The sequence below is a fragment of the Leishmania panamensis genome (genome assembly GCF_000755165.1).
Source record: "Leishmania panamensis strain MHOM/PA/94/PSC-1 chromosome 14 sequence".
NCBI classification, from domain to species: Eukaryota; Euglenozoa; class Kinetoplastea; order Trypanosomatida; family Trypanosomatidae; genus Leishmania; species Leishmania panamensis.
Window position 1 is genome coordinate 310,441 of NC_025859.1, and position 23,164 is coordinate 333,604.

At 59.1% G+C, this 23,164-nt stretch overlaps 4 protein-coding genes and 1 pseudogene across 4 annotated transcripts, besides 1 other annotated feature; all 5 read right to left on the minus strand.

Annotated features, from left to right (window-relative positions):
- Positions 1-1,994: 1,994 nt before the first annotated feature.
- Positions 1,995-2,342, minus strand: LPMP_140830 (calpain-like cysteine peptidase, putative; the record flags this gene model as incomplete). Its single annotated transcript, XM_010699013.1, has 1 exon — positions 1,995-2,342. One exon carries the CDS (start codon positions 2,340-2,342, stop codon positions 1,995-1,997), a length of 348 nt encoding a protein of 115 aa, XP_010697315.1.
- Positions 2,343-3,425: 1,083 nt separating this feature from the next.
- On the minus strand, positions 3,426-5,349 carry LPMP_140840 (annotated as a pseudogene).
- Positions 5,350-6,964: 1,615 nt separating this feature from the next.
- Positions 6,965-9,232, minus strand: LPMP_140850 (hypothetical protein; the record flags this gene model as incomplete). The annotated part of the gene is made up of 1 exon (XM_010699014.1): positions 6,965-9,232. One exon carries the CDS (start codon positions 9,230-9,232, stop codon positions 6,965-6,967), a length of 2,268 nt encoding a protein of 755 aa, XP_010697316.1.
- A 2,129-nt stretch (positions 9,233-11,361) lies between these two features.
- Positions 11,362-13,257, minus strand: LPMP_140860 (hypothetical protein; the record flags this gene model as incomplete). Its single annotated transcript, XM_010699015.1, has 1 exon — positions 11,362-13,257. The coding sequence occupies one exon, from the start codon at positions 13,255-13,257 to the stop codon at positions 11,362-11,364; it is 1,896 nt and encodes a 631-aa protein (XP_010697317.1).
- Positions 13,258-13,819: 562 nt separating this feature from the next.
- Positions 13,820-14,194: a repeat region.
- Positions 14,195-16,282: 2,088 nt separating this feature from the next.
- On the minus strand, positions 16,283-19,099 carry LPMP_140870 (protein phosphatase 2C-like protein; the record flags this gene model as incomplete). The annotated part of the gene is made up of 1 exon (XM_010699016.1): positions 16,283-19,099. The coding sequence occupies one exon, from the start codon at positions 19,097-19,099 to the stop codon at positions 16,283-16,285; it is 2,817 nt and encodes a 938-aa protein (XP_010697318.1).
- Positions 19,100-23,164: the final 4,065 nt, after the last annotated feature.

Below are 23,164 nucleotides of genomic sequence, written 5' to 3' on the forward strand. Positions count from 1 at the left end.
TGTGGGTGTGTGTGTGGGGGGTTGCTTTGGGCTTTGTGAGGTACGTCAGGGCGCAGTTTTGTGCTAGTGGGTTACTGGTGAGCATACATATGGGCACACGCAGAGGGAAAGAGGGAGTTGGTGTAGACGTGGTGCGTGTGCAGGGGTATCGCAGCACAACGGAGATGAGAGTGAGCAGAAAAGGGAATGGGAGGGAGAGGGGCGTGTCGGTGTGAAGTGCTACGTTAAGCAAACCGCACTCACTGTGCGCTGACAAGGGGGATGGAAAAGTGGCGGTAGTCATCGCTTCCTTGGGTCCCTCGTAGGGTGACGCAGCAGGACACCGGTGGGGGTCTAATCTAACAAGTCGTGTAAAGGGGGCGAAGGATGCTCTCTAAGCTGCCAAGGGAGCAAGAGGGGGCCCGTAAAGTGCGTGTGAGCAGAACCACTCCTACACACCACTTTGTTTGCAATTTCTCTTTAAATTTTTTTCCTCCGTGAGTTTTGCCACATTGTGTATCACTACATGTCCCTGAAGAGGGAAAAGTACGAAAAAGAGATTAAAGGTGTGCAGGGCGTGTGTGTGTGTGTGTGGTTGGAGTGGTGGTGAGGGTGAGGGGGGAGGAAAGAGGAAAGAGGAGCGAGGGGGGCTGAGGAATAGTGCGCTTCTCTGTGTGTGTGTGTGCTTGTGTGGTGAGCGATGTGGGTGAGTGAGCGCCTGCGAGAGCGAAACGGAGGGCGTGCGTGTACATCAGAGACGAGAGATGCGTACTATGGATGGGGACGGACCGAGTTATGTTCCCTTTTTCTCTCTCACATTCTCTCTCCAGGGCCCACAGCCCCACATGCTAACACACACAGGGTTGGTTGGGTATGTCTCCACGTCACTCGGACTCACCAGCATACACAGTCACCCAAGACGCAAGTGCACCCACTCCTTTTCCACTTCATCCCTCCTCCCGCTTTGAAGACTGATTCTCCCCCTTTCGCGCTCTCGCTTTCCCGTGTCTTTGGCTCCCTCGTTTCTCATTTTTCCTGTCCTTTGCCGCCTTTCCTTCCGCTTCGTTGCTGAACCCCACATACACCGACAGGCATCGCGCCGTTCCTATTCGTTCTCCCTGCGTGTACCGGCGCGTGTGTGTGTGCGTGTGCGTGTGCCTGCTTGAACGACGGAATCGGAAGCGGGACGACAAACAGAGCCATAAAAGAGCAGAAGAGGGAGAGAAAAAAAAGGTACAGCAGCGCGTACCCGTCCAAGGCGACAAGAGGCGCTCACCCCCCGGACACCTCTCCCCTCAACACCACACCGCGACCCCCCTCCCCGCAAAAAATCTGCTTTCCAAGGAAAAAGGAAAGGGACACCGAGGAGGAAAAGAATAAAGACAATATATGGAAACGAAGATAAAACACGGAACATCAATGGCAACGAGTGCGTGGCGAAGAAGCGACTCCCCCACCACCCCTACACCCACACCCACGTGCGTATATACAGGCGAGAGTGAGCGAGAGCGAGAGGCTGACGAAAAATAAGGGAAAAACATAACTATGCGCCAGTACGTGCAGACACGTGGACTACACACGCGAAAGGGTGAGTTGGTGAGGTGAGAAAAACTGAGAAGCGACAGGCTCTACTGCCAGGAACGCGTGGTCAACGACACGGGTGTCACTGGAACAAGCCCATGATGAGGATGAGCAACAGGGGAGGAGGAAGGTGAGAGGGAGAGAGGGTGGGAAGAGAGAGAGAAAGAGACGCCACTGGGCACTGAGGAGGCAGTGGAATCACTGTTGCTGCGCTGTTCTTGACACCTCCTCGTCCTATCCCCATCGCCACCTCTTTTCTATCTGCATCCCTCGCCCCCCCCCCCGCACACCTAACGCTTCCCTTTCTCTGTCTTCTCGTTCGAATTCGGCACCCTCTTCTACATTGCATGCCTGTGTACGTGCGAGCGTGCTTCCCTCGCCTCCCCTCCCCGCACGTCTGTGCCCGCCTCTCGTTGTCAGCCCAAACGTGTTCCTCACGCCTTCGGGATCGGGTTCGCCTCGAAGCTGATCTTGAAGCCGTTCGGCTCGCCCTCAATGAACATCTCGGTCACCATCGGCGCGATCTCCAACTCGCACTTGAACTCACCAGACTCCTCGTCCCTCTGCATAGTCGTGTTGCCGATCGGCTCAACTCTGCTGTCCTTGCCGAACGCCACCTTCACCACCATGTTGTAGTTTGTGGTGTCGTTGTAGAAGGCCCACTTGTGCTCCTCATCGTTCACGATGCGGAACAGCAGACCGTTGCCGTTGTCCTTGAAGCACTTCACGACGGTGTTGCCGGAGTAGGTGGGCTGGGCGTTCTCGTATTTGATCTCAGACATGATTGCGGGATGGTCAGTCGGGGATGGGAGAATAGGAGACGAGGGCGAGAGTGGCGGGGGAGGGTGCTAGGGAGATGTCGCTGATAGAGGAAAGTGTTGACTTCGAGTGCATATTCAAGGAACAAGAAGCACGAAAGAGAGGGGCGGGCAGGGAGATGAAGCAGAAGAACAGTGAGTGACATTGAGGGGCGCGTGCGCGCAGAGAACACGTGGCGAGCGAACGTGTCGGGATGCCCACCCGAGCCTCGTAAGGAGTAGTGCCATAGGATAAAATAACGAAGAAGGGTCGAGGGTGGGGAGCGGGCAGCGAGCGGGAGGGGTGACACTGGATATTGCACCACAAGAGCCACGTGGCAAGAGGTGCGATGCGAAAGGAAAATGCCAGCGATCATATGAATGCGAGTTACAGAACCCTCTCCCCCACCACCTTCTCCACTTCCTACCCTCGTTTCCTCCCAACATTTCCCCCTCTCAGTATTGCGTGTAAGGAGCGCAGAGAGCCGAGCAAGCGGGGGAGAGGGAGGGCATTAACCTTGTCGCGGCTGACTTTGGAGTGCATGAGGTTTCTGACACCAGTCGACCAAATTATCTCTCGCTGCGCGAGCGCTTTTCCCTCTGTCTGTTTGTTTGATGTGGTTGCGTCTCCGCACGAAGATCGAGGGCCTAATCGTGATTGCCATGACGACAGTGATGTATGTGTGTGTGTGTGTGCGTGTGTAATGGCCTACAATTAAGCGACCATCATACCCCATCCTCTTTGTTCTTTCCCCCTTTGGCTTTCTTGAGAAGCGATAGAAAGAGACCCGAGTAACAACCGATGTATCGGTTCTCCCTTGCTCTCCTGCTTAAAGCTCAGTCTTGCGGTGGTGGCTCTCGATCTTGTCACACAACTGCTGCGTCTCTGCCAAGCGATGCTCGAACAGGTTGCCCACCGACTGATCAGAGAATGTGTAGCGCTTCCGTGAGGGGTGCGCCAGTACACACCGCTGCTGGAATAGAAAGACTGCCCGCAGCGCCCTTCGGGGGGTGGGGTGGGGGGGCGTCGACGGCTCAGCAGTGATCGTGACAAAGCTGGCGACTGTCTTATTTGTCTGCTCGTAAGTGTGTGCGTGTGTGTGTCACGTTGCCGATACAGCCGGAGCCGCTGATGCAGAAGAGCAGATCACCGGCGTGCATGCCAAAGTGCGCGAGTCGCATCCGAGCTCGACGCTGCTGCCATGGCAGTTTCTTCATCACCTCCATCAAAGTCCAAAGTTTGGTGAGGGCTTGCTTCGCAAGATGAAAAACACACCTCGTGTTCACGAAGCATCGTGAGGGTACGCGGGCCTAGTATGCGTCTTCCATGGCTAACTGTGCAACTACGTGTCCGGTGTTTCACTGTGGCGATGGTGATCGTTGTGGGTAGTTGACCAATAATGAAACGCCTCGGTTTTGTGGAGAGAGGAAAAAGGAAAGAGGGAGAAGCGAGAGAGCCGTGTGAGGCCTCGAAGGCTTGTGGAGGTTGAATATGGAGACGTGCCGCGGGGGAGTGAGAGGAGGGGGGAGGCGTGGAAGGGGGAAGGAGGAGGAGGGTCCCATTCGTCGCCAGAGAGTGCAGTCGCTGGCGGTGGGTGTTGAAGGAGCTGAATGCGTGCCAAGTGCTTCTTCGCTGACCCCGCATCTGTGTAGACGACGATAAAGTACGGCGGGTACTGTTCCACCAGGTCGACCAGGTGGCGGTACTGAAGGCGTATCGTCTCGCGCGCGACATACGAAAGGTGGCCAAAGAGGTCGGCCGAGGTGCGCGACTGCCCCAAGCGGCAGGTCAGCAGCCAGCATGTGCAGGAGCTCATCAATGGTGTAGCTCCTACGCAGACGTTCATCCGGCAGTGGCAGTCCAGGTCGCATCGGCCGCATGTTGTTCCTCTGCCGAAACTCAAACAGCTGCACCTTTGTCGGCGCGTTGCGGAACAGCCGGATCGGATCCGCAGGGAGGAAGTCAGTGATTGCCGACCGCAACGCTTGTAGGAGGCTGCGCATCCCGATGTGCCGTGTGGGAGGCAGATACCGGAGAATGGTGTCCCATAACACCTCGGAGTTTGTGTATGGCGAGTTGGGATTAGCGGCCACAGCTATACGACGACACATTTTCTGACCTGCCGCCCGGTTCCGTTTTGTCACGGCGATCTGCAGCCGCAGCTCGGATGAGAGACTAGTGTGATCACGCATCATGGCGTGCTCCTTGCACATGACAGTGAGGTTCGCTGAGGTCAACCAGCGAGGAAATCCATTCGCGTCAAGTGCGCCAGCACCTCAATTGCCAACCCAGCACCGCGGTACGTCGGCACCGTAGGAGGGGGGCGGCACTGATGCTGCAATAGCCTCGCGCATCTCCTGCGTCACAGCTCCCGCAAGCAGAGGTGCCGATGCGCGTGGAATCGCCGACGGTGATGTGGCGGTTGTGGACCCAGAAGGGCGGCGGCTGGGGTTCGGGGCGGTAGATAGCCAAGGCACGTGCTCGTGGTGATAAAAAAAAAACCGCTTCGGTACGCCGCAGCGGGGCGATGATGCACTGTTTTGCGGCATCGCTGATGCGATAATGCCAGCCTGGCCTTCTCTCTCTCTCTCTTCTGACACGTACGCGAGCCCGCGGGTCTGCAGGAGGCGCTGCACCTTCGCCCACTCACGCGGCAGCAGCGCCGCTTTCATGGCGGGCGGGGCGTGCTCCACGACGGCGTAGAGAGAAATCCATCGAAACAGCCAAGAAAAGCGCGGCAGAAACGAGCAGCCCAGGTATGGATCCGGTTCGTAGGCAGCCATGTACTGACGCAAACGCGTCGTTGCCTTCTGTCGCTACAGCTGAGGCGCCAGACGCTGCTGGTCCCTCATCATCGTCATCGAAATCGCTACAGTCGCTGCAGTCATTCGTGGCCGATTGCGCGTCCCCGCCAGTGACAGCGCGCACAGTGAGCTTCTTCTGAGTAAAGCCTTCACTGTCCTTTCCGCCATAAAATCGTACGTAGGTCATGTTCGTCAGCACCACCCTCGCTCCAGCGACATTGTCGCACCAAATATACGGCGCACGAGCTCCACCGTGTACCCCGACAGCAGCTGCTTCAGCAACGCCTCTACCGGCACGAAGTATGTTGGCAACATGGCCGCCAGCATTAATGGACTGAACGACATGGCAGCTACGTGACGGCGGGTTGCCGCGGCCGACAGCGCCGGTGGCGGTGGAGGCTCGAATGTATCGCTGAAGTAGAACAGGTAGGTGTCTGGGCCGCACAGACACTCCCTCCTGGAGCGCGAACAGCAGACCGTCTTGACATCAGACTACCGTCGCTTAAGCCCTGCTAACCCTTCACGAACCTTTGAGACCCTCGAAGTGTCGTTGGCCAATCCGCGAGCCATGAGGGGCAGGCAGTACATATCAGCGTAGCTGAAGCCAGTCACACATATTTTGGCACTGTTGGCATCGGTGAGACTCTGTGCAGAACCCCGTTTCCCATTCGCAGCGTTGCTTTCGAGGAGCGCGCGCGTCCCGCTTCCTCGACTGACAGTGCCACAGTGGTGTGCAACTTATCAAAGGAGATGTAGACGCCGCGTGCTCGCACGCTACCCCCGTCCTCGTCGGTAGCCAGCAGCTCATTGTTTCTTGCGCGAGCCGCTGATCCAATCGAGGGCGTCGCACGCATGGGAGATGACAGGAAAGATGCATGAGGAGGAGGAGGAGGCTGGTGCTGCCACTCTTGTTGAAGGCGTGAGGCATGGTGCGCGGCTGATGTGCTGCTATAGGCCGCTGAGTGGCGCCAAACCGTCGGGTGGATCGCTGTGCTAGCAGCAGCGCTGCGCGCATGATGAGATGACGTGCATTCTCATTCAGCCACCGTGCCTGTGTTGTCAGCACATAACTAAAATGGGAGCAACCGCGCGGAAAAGAACCGAAGAGAGCAGTTCGGCGAACGAGGGCGACAGAGAGAAATGAGAAGGGGGAGAAGGGGGAGAAGTGGGAGAATTGAGCCTCAGCCGAAGCGAGAAACCAACTGCAGTAGCGGCAGGGGCAAGGTGGGATTGCCTCCCTTTTAACCCAGTTGAGCACGGAGAGGAGCATTCACGCGATATTCGTGACAGTCTGCAACCTCTGTGCGCGTACGCGGCGGTGGTGTTTTGGGCCTTGATGCAGCTCTCACCACCACCGCCACCGCCCCCCACCAATCTCAGCTTCCCTTTATAGGCACGGAAGAAGAACAAGGGAGGAGAGAGACGGCAGAGACAACAGTGAGTGTGAGAGACGGGTGCTTCCCCCCTCTCCGCTATTATTATTATTACTATCTTATATTGATGTGCTCTTCCGTGTAGTTCGTCCGGATACGCGTGCGGTCAGTGCCCTCGTGAGCACGCGCGGGGACTGGCGCAGTTGATCTGGGCATCTGTGCGTATGTTCAACAGAGGGCGAGCGAGAAAGCCTCAGTCCTACCGTGTGAGAAAGCTCTGCCGCACAAGCGTGAAGCGAAAGAAGAGGAGGAAGGGGGGAGGGGGAGGCGCACGTATGCGACTTTGACCGCCAATAGAAAAGGCACACGGCGTCTGATCCCACTCTTCCTCAGTCTCCTTACCTCACTCTCTCTGTAACGAGCGCTGCCTTAAGGCCTGCGCGACACCGCCTGCGCCTCCTCCTCACATTCTTCGCTGACCTTCTTCAGTCCGTCCAGAACGTGCTCGAGTCGCGCTGCGATGCGATGCAGCAGCTTGTTCTGTGTGTAGGCCACACGAATGGCACCGACGAGCGACTGTGCGACCGGGTTCACTTCCATCAGCGCTGACGTGTCCTCGTATAGGTACCGCTCCAGCTCCTGCTCCACCTCACGATGCAGGCGCGATACAGTGGACGGCAGGGAGAGAAGGACAGCTTCATCAGTGTGGCTAACGACCCGGTTGCAGACACTCGCCGTGTTCACCTTCCGCAGTTGCTGATACTCCTCCTCTGTTAAGATGGGGGCAAGCAGGGCTGAGTTTAGGGAATGTGCTACCGCCGCCGTGTTGCCGGTCACGGGTCCCTGCTCTGGCTGTGGCGAGGATGACAATAATGGGAAGGCGGACGTCGGCCCATTCTCTGCTGTGGTGTTCCCTCGTGTCTGCGCATCGATGGCGCCCACCTCCTCCTCCTCAACGGGATCAGTGAGGGTATGCGGCAGTGCGGGAGGCGCGGGAAGAAGCCAGCCGGCCTGCACCACGCCGCGCAGCCGAGCACAGCGGAAGGGTAGTACGTCCGTGATGTATGTCTGCAGTGCTGCGTATGTGGCATCTGCTGGAAGGTGTGATGCTTGACTATGGGCCGTCCCAGTGTCAACCGAGAGGCGCAGCCGCGATGAAGTTGATCTTGGAGAAGACCGCGTGGGGTGTCGCTGCCGCTGTTCTCCCATGAATTCTATCTTCACGCGCTCGTCAGCGTCCTCACCTGCGACGCTGCCCTCGTGGTCTTGCTCGTCGTTGCTGAACTCACTACCAGTTTCGGAAGACGCGGGCACCTCACTGCCGGCAACCTCGTCGTCGCTGTCGCCGTTGCCCTTGCGCTGCGCTAGCACGTCGGCTGCAACACCCTCTTCTACGCTCTTGGCTACCGCTACGCGGCCTCTGCGTCTGCCGCTCGTAGCGACGTGCGCCGTGGTTGCACTGCGCGCACGCTTCTGCGATCCCACCGCTGTCGCAGCGGGCCGAGACGGATGCCGCGAAGGCGACGCCACACCAGCAGCTGGGAAGGCCGAGTTCACTGTCCCGAGCACCTCTGCCGCTGCTTTGCGCACCGTGACCTCGGCTGTCCGCCACGCAGCCGGGTCCACACTTGGCAGCGGCTGCAGCTGCACTGTGAAGGCGCTCCGAGGTGGACGACCCGGCGGGTGTAGAGCGAGAGAGCTGCTACCAGGAGGTACAGTCGCCTCCCTGAGGGCAGCGCGGTCAGTCGAGTCCCTCATGTCCACCTCGTTCTTCCGCGCCGGCGCCTCCGCCAAGTCGGCTTCATCGTCGCGGCTGTAAAAAGCAAACACAGCGCGCTGCAGCGCCAGTGCGGTACTCGCTGCCAAGGCGAGGTAGCGGTTGGCCGCCAGTTGATATGGCACATTCATCTGCTGCTCTTGCCGCAGGAGTTGTGCCAGGCAGGAGCGTCGGTGCACTTCAGCGTCGTGCGCGAACCAGGAGTTTGGCGTCACCTGCGCCGTGAGTCGCTCCTGGGCCGTGACTGTGGGTCCCGCCAACGGTGGTGCAAGGGGGACATCCAATGCAAGTGCCCCCGAGTCACCAGATACGGTAGCAGCGAGAGTGGCGGAAGATCCGTCCGACGATGGCGGTATTGGCGGCGGCGACGGCTGTGACGGCAGCAGCGACATTGAAGGTCCACCTTCCTTAAGTGTAGCAGAGCTGCACACCCGCCGCAGTGGTGCAGGAGCTGCGCTGGGGTCATCTGTCAGTACTGCGGCTGCCGTGTGCTGCAGAAGGGCGTAGCGGTCAAAGGAGGCCACAAAAGGAGGCACCTGACGTAGGGCCGCCGTCGTTGAAGTACACTCGGCGACAGCGCTGCTGCCTTCGTCGACCGTGACCCCCGTCCACCTCTTTCTGTCCCCACGCGTGGCGCGCGCTGCAGGCGACGGCGCAGCTGACGACTCGCCCACCGGACACTGCTGCTGTAGCTGAACAACGTCCAGCAACTGCTGTCGCCGCAGCTGCAGAACACCGACAGTGACACGGTGGTACTCGGCGCACGCCTCCTCCACGGTCGGCACCCACTGCTCCCCCTTCCCGTGGCCCTCCTCGCCACCACTTTCTGACCACCGCCAGCGGTCGACTGCCACGACTGGGTTGCCGAACCGTGCCCAGAGCTGCACCAGGTAACAGGACGAGGCGTACGTGAAGCGCATCGATGGTGGGACGATCGCGTCGTACTCCCTCTCTGTGAAGGTGAAGAACGCCAGCGATGGCGAGGAGCATCCACGGCCACAGGCGGTGCTCTCCTCGCACGTCTCTTGGGCTTCTGTGCGCACGAGGACGTCGGAGGAGGCAGCGGACACGAAAGCTGAGAAGGACGCAGTGGAATGCGTGCTGTCGTAGCACATGCGCAGCCCAGTGGGATACGAACAATCTGTGCCAGATTGCTCCCGAGCACGTTGCATGACTGACTCTTCCCATACGGCATGGGCCAGCGCGTTGACCTGCGCCACGTGGTCTACCCGCACCCAACGCTGCCCAACGCTCCAGCTCGCAGGCGGAGGCGAGGCTGACCGCACGACGCTTCGGTGTGTTGCTTCTATGAGTCGCCACGAGCGACGGACGTGCGGCGCCAAGATCGCATCACCATCACCGACGCCGTCGTGACGGGTACCCACCGCACCACCCCGCGCAGCAGGTGACGACGATGACGCGCTCCAGCAGAGTACGGCGTCCTGCAGGGCCGTTACGACCGCCGACGTCGACAACGCCGCGCCCATTGGAGTCGGTGCTGTCAACGCTGTGGCCGTCTGCGTTCCCTGTCCAAACATGTCTGGCAGATGAGAGAGGGCACCGCCTCCGACCCCGCGGTTGACGGTTGATACACCCCTACACGATGAAAATGGTGGCGACACTGCAGCACCGTCGCGTAGTGCAAAACGCCGTTGGTCTTCGAGAAGCGATTCTACCTGTGTCTTGGTTGCGCGGCGCCGACCCGGGAAAGAGACTGCAGCACCATCTGTGGCGGCGGCCTTGGTGAGGCCAGGTGGGAGGCTCTCAGACGACTCTGCATTCCCTTTGAGCTCGGTTGCTAAGAGCAAGGCAGCCACATCACTGCTGCCGCACTCCATGATCTGGGACCCACACGCCGCTTTTTCTCTTCGTCTCGCAGGGGAGCGCGCGTTGCTGATTGTGGACTCGAAAGATGGAGAGGGTGTGGTGAGGGTGTACACGGCCGTGAACACTTCAGGAATAGCCTTGAGGAGGTGTGTACGCGTGCGGAGGGAAGTTTTTCTTTTTTTTTTAGTGTAGACGTTCACGCCTCACCCCTCCCACCGCCAGTGAGAGCGAGGGAAGGAAGACAGTGAGCAGCTGCAGAAGCGTGAGGCGCTCTTTGAAGTGGGACTGCCCCCCCAAAAATGCATTCGACAGCGCGGCGATGGAGCATGTGTGGGCCCACTGGTTTGGGGAGTGCGGGTGCAGGGATGACAGCAGAGAGAGAGAAAGAAGGGGGAGTTGCACACGGGAGATACACACAGAGAGAAGAGGAGAGTTAGAACGAGGTTTACACAGCGACAGGATCGATCCACTCGCGGACGCACGTGCGTGTGTGCTTCCAGTGCCCCCCTCCCCTCCCCCCACTCCTTACTTCAGAGAACATCACCCATCCTTTTAGAGGCCGCGAAGCACACCAGAGCACTAGGAAAACAGAAACAAAGCAACACCCCGCTCCGTGACAAGCGCAGGCGGATGCACTGCTGCGCTGGTGAGGCCTCGCCTATCGACGCCGACGCCTCCTTCCTCTCTCCAGCGGTCTGAATGCACGATCTTCCCGAAGATGAGCTCACCGAACACGCATGGCTGTCTGGCAGTGAAGGGCTTGCGTGCTCGCAGCTCTCGGTCTCCGGCCTACAAGTCTGGCAAAAGAGAAAAAAATGAACGAACTTGGCGTTCTTCTTTGTTTTCATTCTTACCGCCACGGCCTCATACGCCGGTGACTTCCCCCCATGCACAATGAAGGACTCGCACGCACGCACGCATGCACGCGCTCGCAACCAGCCCTTTCGTTGCCCTCGACACGCAGAGATACCCTTTCTCCTCCTCCACCTCCACATCCCTACACAACGAAGACCAGAGCCAGAACGGTCATAACCCCGCCCAAAACGATGAAGGAGCACCGCACACCATCGCCGAGGCACGAGGGGGGGGGGAGGGGAACACGCGCCCATACTCTGCAAAAGGCGGTAACGACACTTGACGCGACAAACAGCCCATGAGGGAGGGGAGGGGGGGAGCGCTGCAGTTGCAACCGCTGCAGGCTCGGATATCCACGGCACGCGCATCACTCTTCTCTCGCACGCTTTGCCATGCGCACAGTGCTGCGATGCACCAGCTGTGCTTGCACCAGCGCAGGCGAGTTCTCCTCGGTGCGAAGTCGGTTAGGCAAAAGGCGCCGACCCGGGCGCCGACCGGGTCGCAACGCGTCCGTCGCGGCCCCGGCGCTGCACGCCAGGTGGGGCTTATCGGGTTCTGTGTCGGCGTCGGGTGCGGCGGTGGCCTGCAAAAGAGGGCCGATGTCCGCGTCACTGCTGCTGGCAAACAGGTCTGAGTCGGCGCAGTCTGCGAAGGAGATGCGCTGCGCATTGTAGTACGCCTTGAACCGTTCCACGAACACGTCCTCAGCACTCTTGGCAGTGTCCGCACCGTCGCCGGAAGCGCCGCCGCCGGCGACAGCACTAGCTGCCGTGGCACTCTCACCGTTCTTTTTAGAGCTGCTGGAGTCGCCTGCCTGCGCCTTGACGTAGTCCTCTGCCTTGCTCGCCCGCTCCTTGTCATCAGTGATCCACAGGCCGCACGACACCAGAAGATTGCCTTTTCGTTCAAGCCGTCGCTCATTCGCGATACCACGGCGACGGTTGCGCTTGTTTGTCTCGCTGTTGCGCTTTGTCAGATCGGCGAGTCGGTTCAAGTAGGCGCTGCGGGACTCATCACTGATGTACTGATAGAACGACTCTTCGGCTGCGCGGAGCTGCGACAAGTGCTGGGAGAGCGCCGACAAGGATCCAGACTGCATACTCGTCGGCGCCTGCTCCTCGGGAGGCGGTGTGTGCGACACGGACACTTGCGAGAGGAACCCCGATGCACTGTCGCCGAGGAGTAGCACCGAGGACGTGCCGTCCGCAGGAATGCGCTGCTTTAAGTCCGAGGCGGCGGATGCTTGGTGCAGTTGGTGGTTCTGAGCACGCAACACACTCCGCGGCAGGAATGGCGATGTTGACGTTACTGCAGAGGGTGGCGAGCGCTGCCTTTGCGTCACGGCGTAGCCGCCGGTACTCTCCGCGGCCGTGCTGACTACTGACCCCCGCAGCGCGTTTCTCTCGGCAGACTGCGACGTGGCAGCGGCAGACGAGGCTGCCCCAAACATATACCTTCGTTGCTGTTGCTGCTTGCGCTCCTCAACGCGGTGGTGCTGCAGGTAGGCGACGGTGCGCACAGGTGCCGTCGCCACCCCAGTGTTGCAGTACCGCTGCCGCAGCATCTTTGACTCTTCAATCTCATCCTCGGTCCACTGATGATGCGTCAGGTGCTGCTTCTTGTACTGGCGAAGCAACTCCACTTGCCGTGGCGTCGGCACAAACAAGCGCGGGTCGAGTGCCGCCGGCGGTGGCGCCTGATCGGCGGCCTCCCCACCCGCCGGTTGCGGCAGACTGCCGTTCGTGGCCGGGTTGACTGCCGGCGCCGCGGGTGCCTCACCGAGCACTCCATCCGCGTACACCTCCGTCGGCCGCTGATTTGCGCTGGCCACACAGAAGGCTAAAACCTCATCCTCGGTCGGAGGCGTGTTCGACAGCTGCGGCAGCGTCACTATCTCTTCCTCCACCGTGTCGTTGGAGGCCGCCGACGAGGGCGACCGTGGCTGCACCGTCTCCACAGCGAAACAGACCCAAAATGTCTTGCTGCGCCACTCAATCGTCGGGGACGTCACAACAGACGCCATAGCAGAGTTGTGAGCCGCCATCACGTCTTCGAGCAGCAGGACACGACGCACGCGTGACCACGAGTACTGCTCCGGCGCATAGCGGTGGTGGTAGCGCACAAAGAAGTTGAGGAACGGCTGATCGCCAATGTGTGTGCCGGCTTTGTTGATCTCTGCAGGGAAGAACGCCTGATCCGCGTACTTGTGCACGGACTTAGCGTTGAGGGTGATAGTCTGCACCTCTTCCTTGGTGAGCAACATTCTCAAACACCGTTGCACACAAACTGAAAGGAGAGGCGCGAAGGAGAGGAAGAAGGGGTACAGGCGGCGAAGAGAGCTTAATGAGTGCTAATGAAGGCTTGTCTAGGACGAGGTGAACACGGCGATGGTTGCGTTTCGCCGGTGGCCGTGGCGGGGGTGAGGAGGTGACGCGTGAGGGAAGCTCAGCGACTGCGGGAGGGCTGTCCGCTGGACGGAGATAGCGAGAGCGGACAGGGCGGAGGGAATGGGGGGTCACCTCTAGTGGGTCTCAAGGAGGGCGCGTGTGACTCCGTGTGTGTGTGTGTGGGCGCATCTCTCAATGTTGCGATTGCGGCAGGAATGATCATAACGCATGAGGGGGGGGGAAAGTGAGGGAAAAAGGTAACCAAATAAACATAGAAAAATGCGTTGGAGATGCACCAAGCGGGTGAAAGAAGGAGAGGGAGAGCGGAGGAGAGAGGGAGGCGGATGGGTGAGTGATACCATCGTTGAAGACGTGGTTTCTTTTTCGCTACTCTTAACGTGTCCATCTCACCTCCGTCCACCTATGCAGCTCTGGGTGGCACCACGGCAATGTCAAGGAACCGGCCCAGCCAACACTGTTTGGAGTCGTTCAGTCCCACTTCAATCTCACTGTCTACAGCGCAGGCCAGGCCCAGCACTATGCTCAGCATCACCGCAACACAGCTAGGGCAGAAAGGAAACCGTAGGTGGGTACGCATGTGTGCTGAATCGTCGACAGGATTCGCAGTGAGCGGGCACCAACATGGCCATACAAAGCATCCCTCTTCGGCACAGCGCCAGCGCAGACCTGTTCTCCGACACCAAGCAGCCTGCACAGCTAATGGCAGACTATTGCATGTTGCCTGGGTTTCCTCATCAGGAGTGGGGCACTGAACCCTGAGATACCACGCACGGTGAGGTGGCCGGTCCTCATCTGGGAGGGTAGAGGATGCCCAAAAGAAAAACAACGAAACTGACATGCAGCCTTGTTCCATACACTGTGATCTTTTTCTCGCCCCTTCCTGTGTGTGTGTGGCGTGGTACGCTGCGACTCGACGAGGTTTGTGCAGCCGCGAGGCGATTTGCTCCGCCATATTTGCTCACTTCCTTTCATGTGCTGCTGAACTTCTACTTCCTCCTTTTCCCCCCTCCGACACGAGTCTTCGGAAAATGGAAGGGGAGGGGGGAGGGGGATAAGAACGGCGGTGAGGTACGTAGGCGCCAGTTTGTGTCGGTGTGTCGCTTACCTGCATAGAGTTCTTGGTTCTTTCATGGGCACTGCGTCGCTTGATACCTTCTCTGCTGCTTTTTTCTCTGTCCTTTGGAAGTGCTGTCGAGGCCGGCGTGTGTGCGCATCGCCCTTTCTCCGCCGAACCACGGCTGTACTCTGAACCCTAGCGGTGGTGGTCGTGGTTGATGGTTCGTGCGCACAGCCTTGTGTGTGTATGTGCCTTCCCCCCTCTCCCCTGCCTACAGAGTCTGCCACGGCGGCGCAAGGATGGTGGTGGTGATGGGGAGGGAACAGCGAAGTGGAAAAGAAGGAAAACACAACAGAGGAGAGCAGCCAAAGGGGGGACGGCACACGCGAGGAGAACAGAAATTCCCGTTGTGCTCTTCTTGGTTGGTGGAGGTGGGCGACTTCTGTGCTCTGCGTTTAATCGATACATCGGCATACCAGTAGCGCATTACCTCCACCGCCACCCACTCCTACCCACCGCCACTCTTCACAGACGCGCCAGGCAAACGACAGCCCCCCCTCCCCCCTCCCCCAAACAACAACAGCAAAGAGGGGGGAGAACATCATGAGGAATAGCAGAAGAAACACCACACCACGGAAGGAAAGGGTGGGCGGGAGTGGGGGTGGGATGAGGGGATACCGCAGCGGCGAGGAGAGAGAGGCATCGTTAAGCAAGGGAAACGTGGACGTACATTTGGGGTTCACATGGCCATGGCTGGCAGTGGCCGTAGGGAGTCGGAGGCAGGGCGATTAGTGCAAGGAAGGGGGGGAGGGGAGGAGGAGGAGAAGGCGCAGTCAGACGGCACGCATGCAAACAGGGAGTGCGAAAGAGAAAGAGAGGGGGAAAGAAGGTACAGGAGAGGAGGCGAAAAAGGGGGAAAGACATCGATCGATTGTGTCGTCCCATCCTCTCCCTTCGCTTATCGCTCGCACCTCTCTGCAGCGTGTGTGAGGGGCTGTGTGTCCATGCCGGCCCACACATCCTTCGCCACATGCAGGAACGGACACTCACTGGCACACCGAAGAGAGGGAGAGGACGGAAGAGGAGCCGAAGCTCAATCCGCGATTTCGAGAGGAGGATGGGGGAAGGAGGGTCGCTGAGGTGGGAGGAAAAACGAGAATGGGCCCACATACTTATCCTTAACACAGCACTTCAGGGGATGAGTTAGGTGTGCGTTAGCCACTGCCTCAGTCCATTGCACAGAAAACTCGACGCACCGCCAGCGCTTCCGCTCCTCACCCTACCATGTGCTCCTCTATTTCATTCTCTCCATTGACACGCAGGCATGCGCCTTGAATGCGCGTCTTTGCACAGACCGATACATCCATAGAGAGAGAGAGAGACAGCGAGAAGGCGAGAAGACGAGAAGACAGAGCGGGAAAACATATCCAGAGAGAAGATGAAAAAGGGCACGTCTCTAAGGGTGCACGGGGCATCTACACACGGGGGTCGCCACCTCTCCCTCTCCACTCCAATCATCCACACACCTCACTTCCCTCTGTGTGGTCGTGCTCGAGTTACGATTCGCTAGATGCTGGACGTTGGCGATGGCACGAAAGAGAGAGTGTCTGCGTTTGCCATGTGCATCACGAGAGGGGGAAAATATGACGAGAGAGAGGGAGAGAAAGACGGCGGCAACTCATCGCTGAGTATTGGTCGGGGGCATGGATGCAGGAGAGCTAGTGCATGCAAACCAGCTCTTCCACTGACGGGGGAGGAGGAGGAGGAGGTGACAAGACGAGCGTGAACGGAATGGGGTACGGGACGTATAGGCGCGCCGATCGCTACCGCTGCGCGACAATGCGGCCATTGCGCACTTTCAGCTGGCTGTTTGTCAGCTGAAAGGCCGACGGTGCAGAGTTGCGCGAATTGGACCTGCCCAAGTCGCGCAGAGAGTGGGGCTGATGGGAAGCGCTACTGGAGCCTTCACCCACCCTCGCTGGGGACGGCACCCGTCCGCTGAAGCGTGCGACGGTGTCAACGACATCGTGGAAGAAGAGTACCATCACAGAGACGTTGTCCATGCTGCCGCGATCCACAGCGAACTCAGCGAGCTTCTGACAGCAGTTATTAAGGACACGCTGTACCACGTCTGGGGAGGGGCGCGACTTCACCCCGGAGAGAATGTGCGGGTCGCAAACGTCCGGTGTGTAGCACAGAAAGTCGCGCACAAACTCGGTGGCCTCCTCGTTACTCAGCACGTCCCATAGCCCATCACAGGCGAGGAGTAAGAAGGCGGAGGCGTCAGTAAGATGCAGTTGTCGGACGTCGGCTATGTTGCTCACCATCAAGTCCCGATTCGAGATGAAGCGGCGGCAGTGCGAGGGCGACGGTGGCGCAGCTGACCCCTTCAAGTCGCTGTCGCGGAGGACGCCGAACGGAAAGTTCGTCGACAGTTTCTCCTCGCCCTTCCCATCGAGCGCCGACGACGGCTGAAACTTAAACTCGAAATCGCCCAGGGCGCGGCTCACCGCGAGAATACCGCACACACGGCCAAACTGCACGAAACCGCCACATTTGGCAATGCGACGGGACTCGGTCGTATTGCCAGGCTTGTGATCTTCGCTCATGGCGATCGTGGTGTGTCCGTCGTAGAGCACCGCTCGGGCGTCGCCGAGGCACGCCACGTACAGCATCCGGCCACACACGGCGGCTGCAATCAGTGTCGACCCGCCGTTCGTCCCGCTCGCCATTTCGTCGAACATTTCCTCCTCCACGTCGTGGCGTCGACGTCCGATGCCGCGGCCCGCCTTGTGCTGCTCGTTTAGCTGACTCTTTGCCTGAAGAGTGTGGAAGATCTCACGGTCCGTCTGCAGGATGGACTCCACAAGCGCCAGCGCGTTATTCTCGCCAAGGGCGGCGTGATGCAGTACGTAGTGAGGCAGCCACTTGGCTCCGAGGTCGGCCACCCGCCGTCCGCAGTGGCCGTCCAGCACGGCAAGAAGCGAGACCGGCTGACCGCGAACGTGGGCTGCGTTGAGCACAGCGAAGTGAGCATCCTCCATGGTTGGTCGCATCCCTTGCACACAGCCGCTGCCAACGATAAGCGATATAGGGACTGTCGTCGTCCTGCCGCTGCTGAGCACGACATTGAACTTGTAGACAGGGAGCTCACTTTCGGCGCCCCCCGGTCCGCTGTTGGCGCGGTTGCGCGTGCGCGACGATGGAACGGTCGCTGGCGCCGGCGGCGGGGTTGGTTGTGCGCCAGCATTCATGGCGTTGCCTCTTTCCGCACCTGACCGCAGCGAGAAGAGCGTCTGCGTGCTGCCAAACAGTTTGTCGGAGTCAGACGCCTCACCTCGCGTTTCACCATCGTTGCGCCCCCGTTGCTCAGCCTCAACGCTGTGCGGCGCCCTCCTCACATTGGTCCTGCTGCAGTCATCCGCCGACTTGCTGTCCATCTCACCAATGCCACGCTGCGCCACCGCCGCCGCGGCTACTGCGGCCGCCCCACGCTTCACGTTGCGCCGGGTCTCGATCGACGCGGTACTGGTATCGCCAGTGCCACCAGCTACGCTCTCCAAGGTAAATAGTCCGCCGGCAGCCCGGGTCGCCATACCGTTGTTTCCGCGCGCGCTTCCTTGGCTGCTGTGGCGACGGAGTAGACGCAGCTGATCTCCCACCGGGCGTGGTGAGTAGCTAGATGGAATTATTGTCGACGACGTCGGCGGTGCGCTGAGTACCTCGCGCTGCTTCTCCTTTTCCCTGTCATCCACACACATGCTGCTGTTGCCCACTATGGTGCGCAAGGTGTTCAGCGTGTCACCGGTGGCTGTGTCGTGGTGGTCGGCCAAAAGCCGTGGTGGTGGACTGCAGAGCCTGCTCAAGCTGCCACTATGCCCAACCTCGCGAAGTGGACGCAGCCGGGGCAGGATTTCTTTCACGTCTTCGTGTGTCCGTGGCAGCGACAAGGCACGTCGGCGGCCCGTGTCAGTCTCGCCGTACAGTGCGCTATCGCTGCCCCTGCGAGCGTTGAGGTCAGGAGTATCGTGCGGCTCGCCTCCGCCCCGTGTGGTACCCACAACCTTACGATGAGCTGTGGTGTAGCCGTTGACACCGCCGCCGCCGTTGCCGTCTTTCTGCCGTTGTCGTGCCGAGTAGGGAAGTGGGTCTGAAATGGCGAGGCGCTTATTCTCATTAGCGTAGCTCTCGCCTCCCCGGGCAACCGGCGCTGGCGGCAGCGGTGGCCCACGCGCTCCGTTGCTACCAGGCTGTTGCTGCTGCTGCTGCTTGGTGACCCTCGTTAGCGCCGTCGCCTGCGCGCTACTGTGCCCCTGCGCTCCATTGAAGCCAGCAATGCTTACGCCTCGCCTGACGTGGTTGGCCTTGCCAGCTGCCGCACCAGCAGCGAGAGCGCCCGTCATACCCACGGGACGCTGCTTGTCACCTCCGCCGGCGTTCGAAGGAGACAGAAACATCGCGTTACTCGGAGCGCACGAGGTGTCATAGCACTGATAGAGCAGGTTGGCGCGACTCGCCGCAGGGGGCAACGCCGCCAGGGCCTGCTGAATCGATACCTCCCGCAAGGCGCTTCGCGACGGGGCAGCGCCGCCGCTGGCAGCGCTGCTGCTGTTGTTGCCTTTTCGACCTTTTCGGAGCATTTTCTAGTGTTGATTACGGACTTGACTCGCGCAGGCCCAGGCAGGATGACACACACACACTGGCACAGGAGAAAAAGAAAGTCCTACAGAGGAGCACTGAGTGTGTACGGGCGTCTGCGTAGCAGCAGCGTCTTCGCAGAGGAGAGAGATAAATGTATGACTGCGACTCTGCCAGTATGCTGCGAGAGAGTGAGAGGGGGGGGGCGGGCGCGAAGTGAATGCGTCAGCAGCAGCAAGAACAGCACGGTGCACCACGCTTGAGCACCGATGCCACAAATGGAAAAGCCAAGACAGGAGAGCACAACCACAATGCGACAAGGCTGAAAGAGAAAAAAAGAGGGTGGGTGGGTGGATAGGTGATGCAGATCCGTCTTTCCGCTGTGCCCTCCAAAGTTACACACACACACCCCACGCACAGACACAAGCGAATACACCAGCAGCAACGTGTCTTGTGGCGAGTACTAAAGCACAATGTGTGGCCCTGTGTTCTCCTTGAAGGGGAAAGGGGGTGTTGGGGTGGGTGGGTGGGTGGGTGAAGGAGAGACACAAACAAAGCAGCACGCACGTTGTCTTAGGCAGCAAACTCAATGAGTCGAAGAGAAAAAGGAAGGGAGGGAGAGAGGGGGTATATGTACATATATGTACACACAGTCACAGACACACGCGCCAAGGGGAAATCTAGGTGAGCGAAGTCAACGAGAAGGCAGCAGTGGTGATGGTAGTGGTACTCACGTGAAACACGAGCAACCCGCGCGCGCGCACACCCACCCACACACCCACCCACACACGCACGCACGCACTGGCAATAAAAAATGCAAACGACACGAACCACACAAGAAATAGAGGTGGTTTACGTGTGTGTGCGTGTGTGTGGGTGGGTGGGAGACGGACGGGAGAGCGACTTGTGCACGTGCGCGTCGCCTACAGGCCCGATCTGCTCAAGGAGACACAGAAAAGGGCGAAACAAAGAAAAACAGACAAGGGAAAGAGGGGGTGAGGCCGGACAACGCGAGGAGAGCGGCGGGAGCACAAGTCACGACGATCACGACGACGACCACCACCAGCACCGCAGTGGTAGCATACAAGATGAGACAATGAAAGGAGAAAACGAAAAGGCAGTGAAGACGAGTGTCACACGTTGTGTCACTCTTGCGCCACCTCGAAAAACGCACACACACGCACACACAGAGGGAGTGGGTGTTGGCGGGTGCTTTACAACACTGAAGTGCGGGCAACACACACCCGTCAGCGGTGATGACCAGCAGCGACAGCAGGAAGGGAAGAGACGGGAGAAAATACGACAACGAAGGGAGGGGAGAGTCGGGATCGCACAGGCGCAGAAAAGAAAAATGAGTAAAGAGGAGAGCGGAAGAGAGTGAGGGAGGGAGGGGGGGGGAGAGAGACAAGGCGAGGATCAAACAGAGACACAGGCACTCACGCTAACAAGTACAAACACCCAAGGACGAAGACAAGGGGTGAGGGTGGTGGTGGAAGTGAAGCGAAATGAGCTGAAAACAGCAACCACAGCAGAGCAGAGACCGCAGCGCCAACGGTAAAAGGAGAGCGAGAGCTAATCGAGCGCGGGGTGAGTCAGTTAGTACCTCTGCCTCGCCTCGCCTCGCCTTCCTGTTTGTATATTTTCGTTGTTCTGTGTGCGTGCGTGGGTGTGCCGAATAAGAGCACACCAGATTTCCCCGCACACACCTACGCGGAGAGAGTGCCGCCCTAACGCGCCGGAAGGTGCGAATAGCGAAGAAATAAAGAGCGGTGGTGTGCGCACTGGGTATGAAGGGGGGGGGGAGGGAGAGGCCCGTCTAGGGAGGGAAGCAGAGGGGGAGACCGGAGGAAGACCGCGTTTCTCTTGCCCAACGTCAGCCGTCGCTCTCTCGATCCTTCGCGCGCGCCTTTGTGCTCTTGTATATGAACTGGCTTGTGTAAGTGTTTGCGCAACAATGGCTTCAACGGGTGAGTGGTCCTCCTCACGCACTCGGTGATGGTGTTGCTGAGTTCCTTTGCTGACGAGTGCCACAACCGGGTACCTCCTTTCGTAACTGGGAGAAGCAGGGATGAGAGGCGAGAGCACGCTCAAGACGGAGACGTCAATCGGTGGGGGGGGGGAGGGGAGGAGTAATGATGATTGCCCGTTTTGACCGGTGAGGAATTATAATAGGGGGAGGGTAAGTCGGAGGAAAAGTTGAAGATGTGGCGCGAACACGCATTGCAGTTGCCGCGGTACCGTGACGTGAGCGATAGTGAGGAGGGGGAAAGGGGGAAGGGCGAGTACCCCTGTGCACCTTCCAACACTGATGATGCTCGAACACCCTTTACTGAGGAGTGGACTGGGGATTCAGCGCCGCTCCATGGAAGACCCAAAGGTAGACAGGGGCTCGTCTCCCGTGCCTGTGAGCATTGTGTGGATTTTCTCTCTCTTTCGTGAGTCTGTGAGTTCTGGGGCATGGGTCGTGATGGGTTTGCCCCCGCAATGGTGAAGCTCTTGTAGTCGCTTGCGAAGGTGTGTCTGCCTGTGTGCTACATCGTAGCGGTGGCCGAACGCGTCAACGACACTGAGGAGAGCGATGACCTTTTCCTCGTCTGGCACTTCGATCACGTACACCTCTCTTCTCCCGCTCCTCTTCAGAAATCGTAAAAAGAAAGTAGAGAGGTCGCAGTGGACTGCGGGCGCGAGAAGGGGGACATGAGCATGGCATACACACACGCTCACAGAGCCATGGGCACACTTGAGGAGGTACAGATATAGCACGCGTGTGTTCTTCTTGCGTGGCCTTACTCTTCTGACTTTCGCTTGCTCTTACCAAACGCACGCGACACCTTAGGATGCACCTCCTGCGGAGGCGGAGGCTGCAGCACCCCCTTGCGCATCATCTCTGCCCGTGCGACCGTTGCGAGGGCAAAGAGAGCAACCAATCCAAAGAAGATGTCCCGCTTCTTCGCCGCGTAGAGGTTGCCCAGCCGTGCTCTCCAGCTGAGTGGCGGTGGCGACGCAGGCATCTTGTAGTGCTAGACAACTGATAGCAGCTGATGGCGCACACGAATGCGTATGAAGCACGTGCTTCCGTTTGGGGAAGGAGAGGGGCTTCAGAGAGGGGGTGGGGTGTGGGGGTGGCGAGAGGCTGATGGAGACCTGACTCCTCAATCTTACCGAAACACCCACGTGGCAGCAGAGCGTCAGAAGACCTGCTCCTCTGGTGAGCTGATTCCTTCGTCTATGCGCGTGTGTGTAGACGAGTGCTGGGTTGTGGAGTGAGAATACACCACGGGGAGAGACAAGAATGAAAGGGAGGGCAAAAACGAAAAGCAGAAACAGACGCCAAAATGGGAAGGAAGGCGGGGAGGGAGGGAGTAGGCATGTGCAGCTCTGCACGGTGCTGTCTCACTACCTGTGTGCTTCCGCACTCAGTTGCTGTCATCCTCGTCGTTAAGCCACAAAGCGAGCAAGGAGAGTGAGAGACCATGTTGCTAACTAGCAAGACGCCTAATAATGGCTAAGGTTAGGCAAAAGGGAAAGAAACGTGGAAGCGAATGAGCACGAGGTACCACAGGGCACGTGTCACTGCCTCCAGACACCGCACGATCCCCTGAACTGGTTGCCAGCTCAGCCTTTTTAGAATTTTGGACTCTTTGGTATGTTAGCGCTTCGTTGCGTGCACGTGCGCTCCTCCTGCAGAGTCACGAGCACACACGCAGACACAGACAGTCATCTCCCCCTGTAGCTCTTGTACAGACGAAGAGGCGTCTGTTTGTCGTTCACCGCTTTGTTGGGAGTCGTTTTCTCGCTTTCTTTTTGGTGCTCTGTCCAGTACGGAAGCGCCAGGCGCCTTCGCTCCTCCCCCCCTCTCTCAGCAGAGGCACACTGTGAAGAAACAGATGAGTGTGTGCGAGAGCGACGGCCTTGACGGAGTGCTCGTGCATGCAGACACTTGGCCGTCCAAGGGTGCCGCCTCCTCCTCTTCGAAATCACAAGGCTACACAGACACAGACGAGCATAGCAATCCACCAATATCTAGCCCTCCTAACTACATCTCAGGAACAGTGGTGATGTTGCCC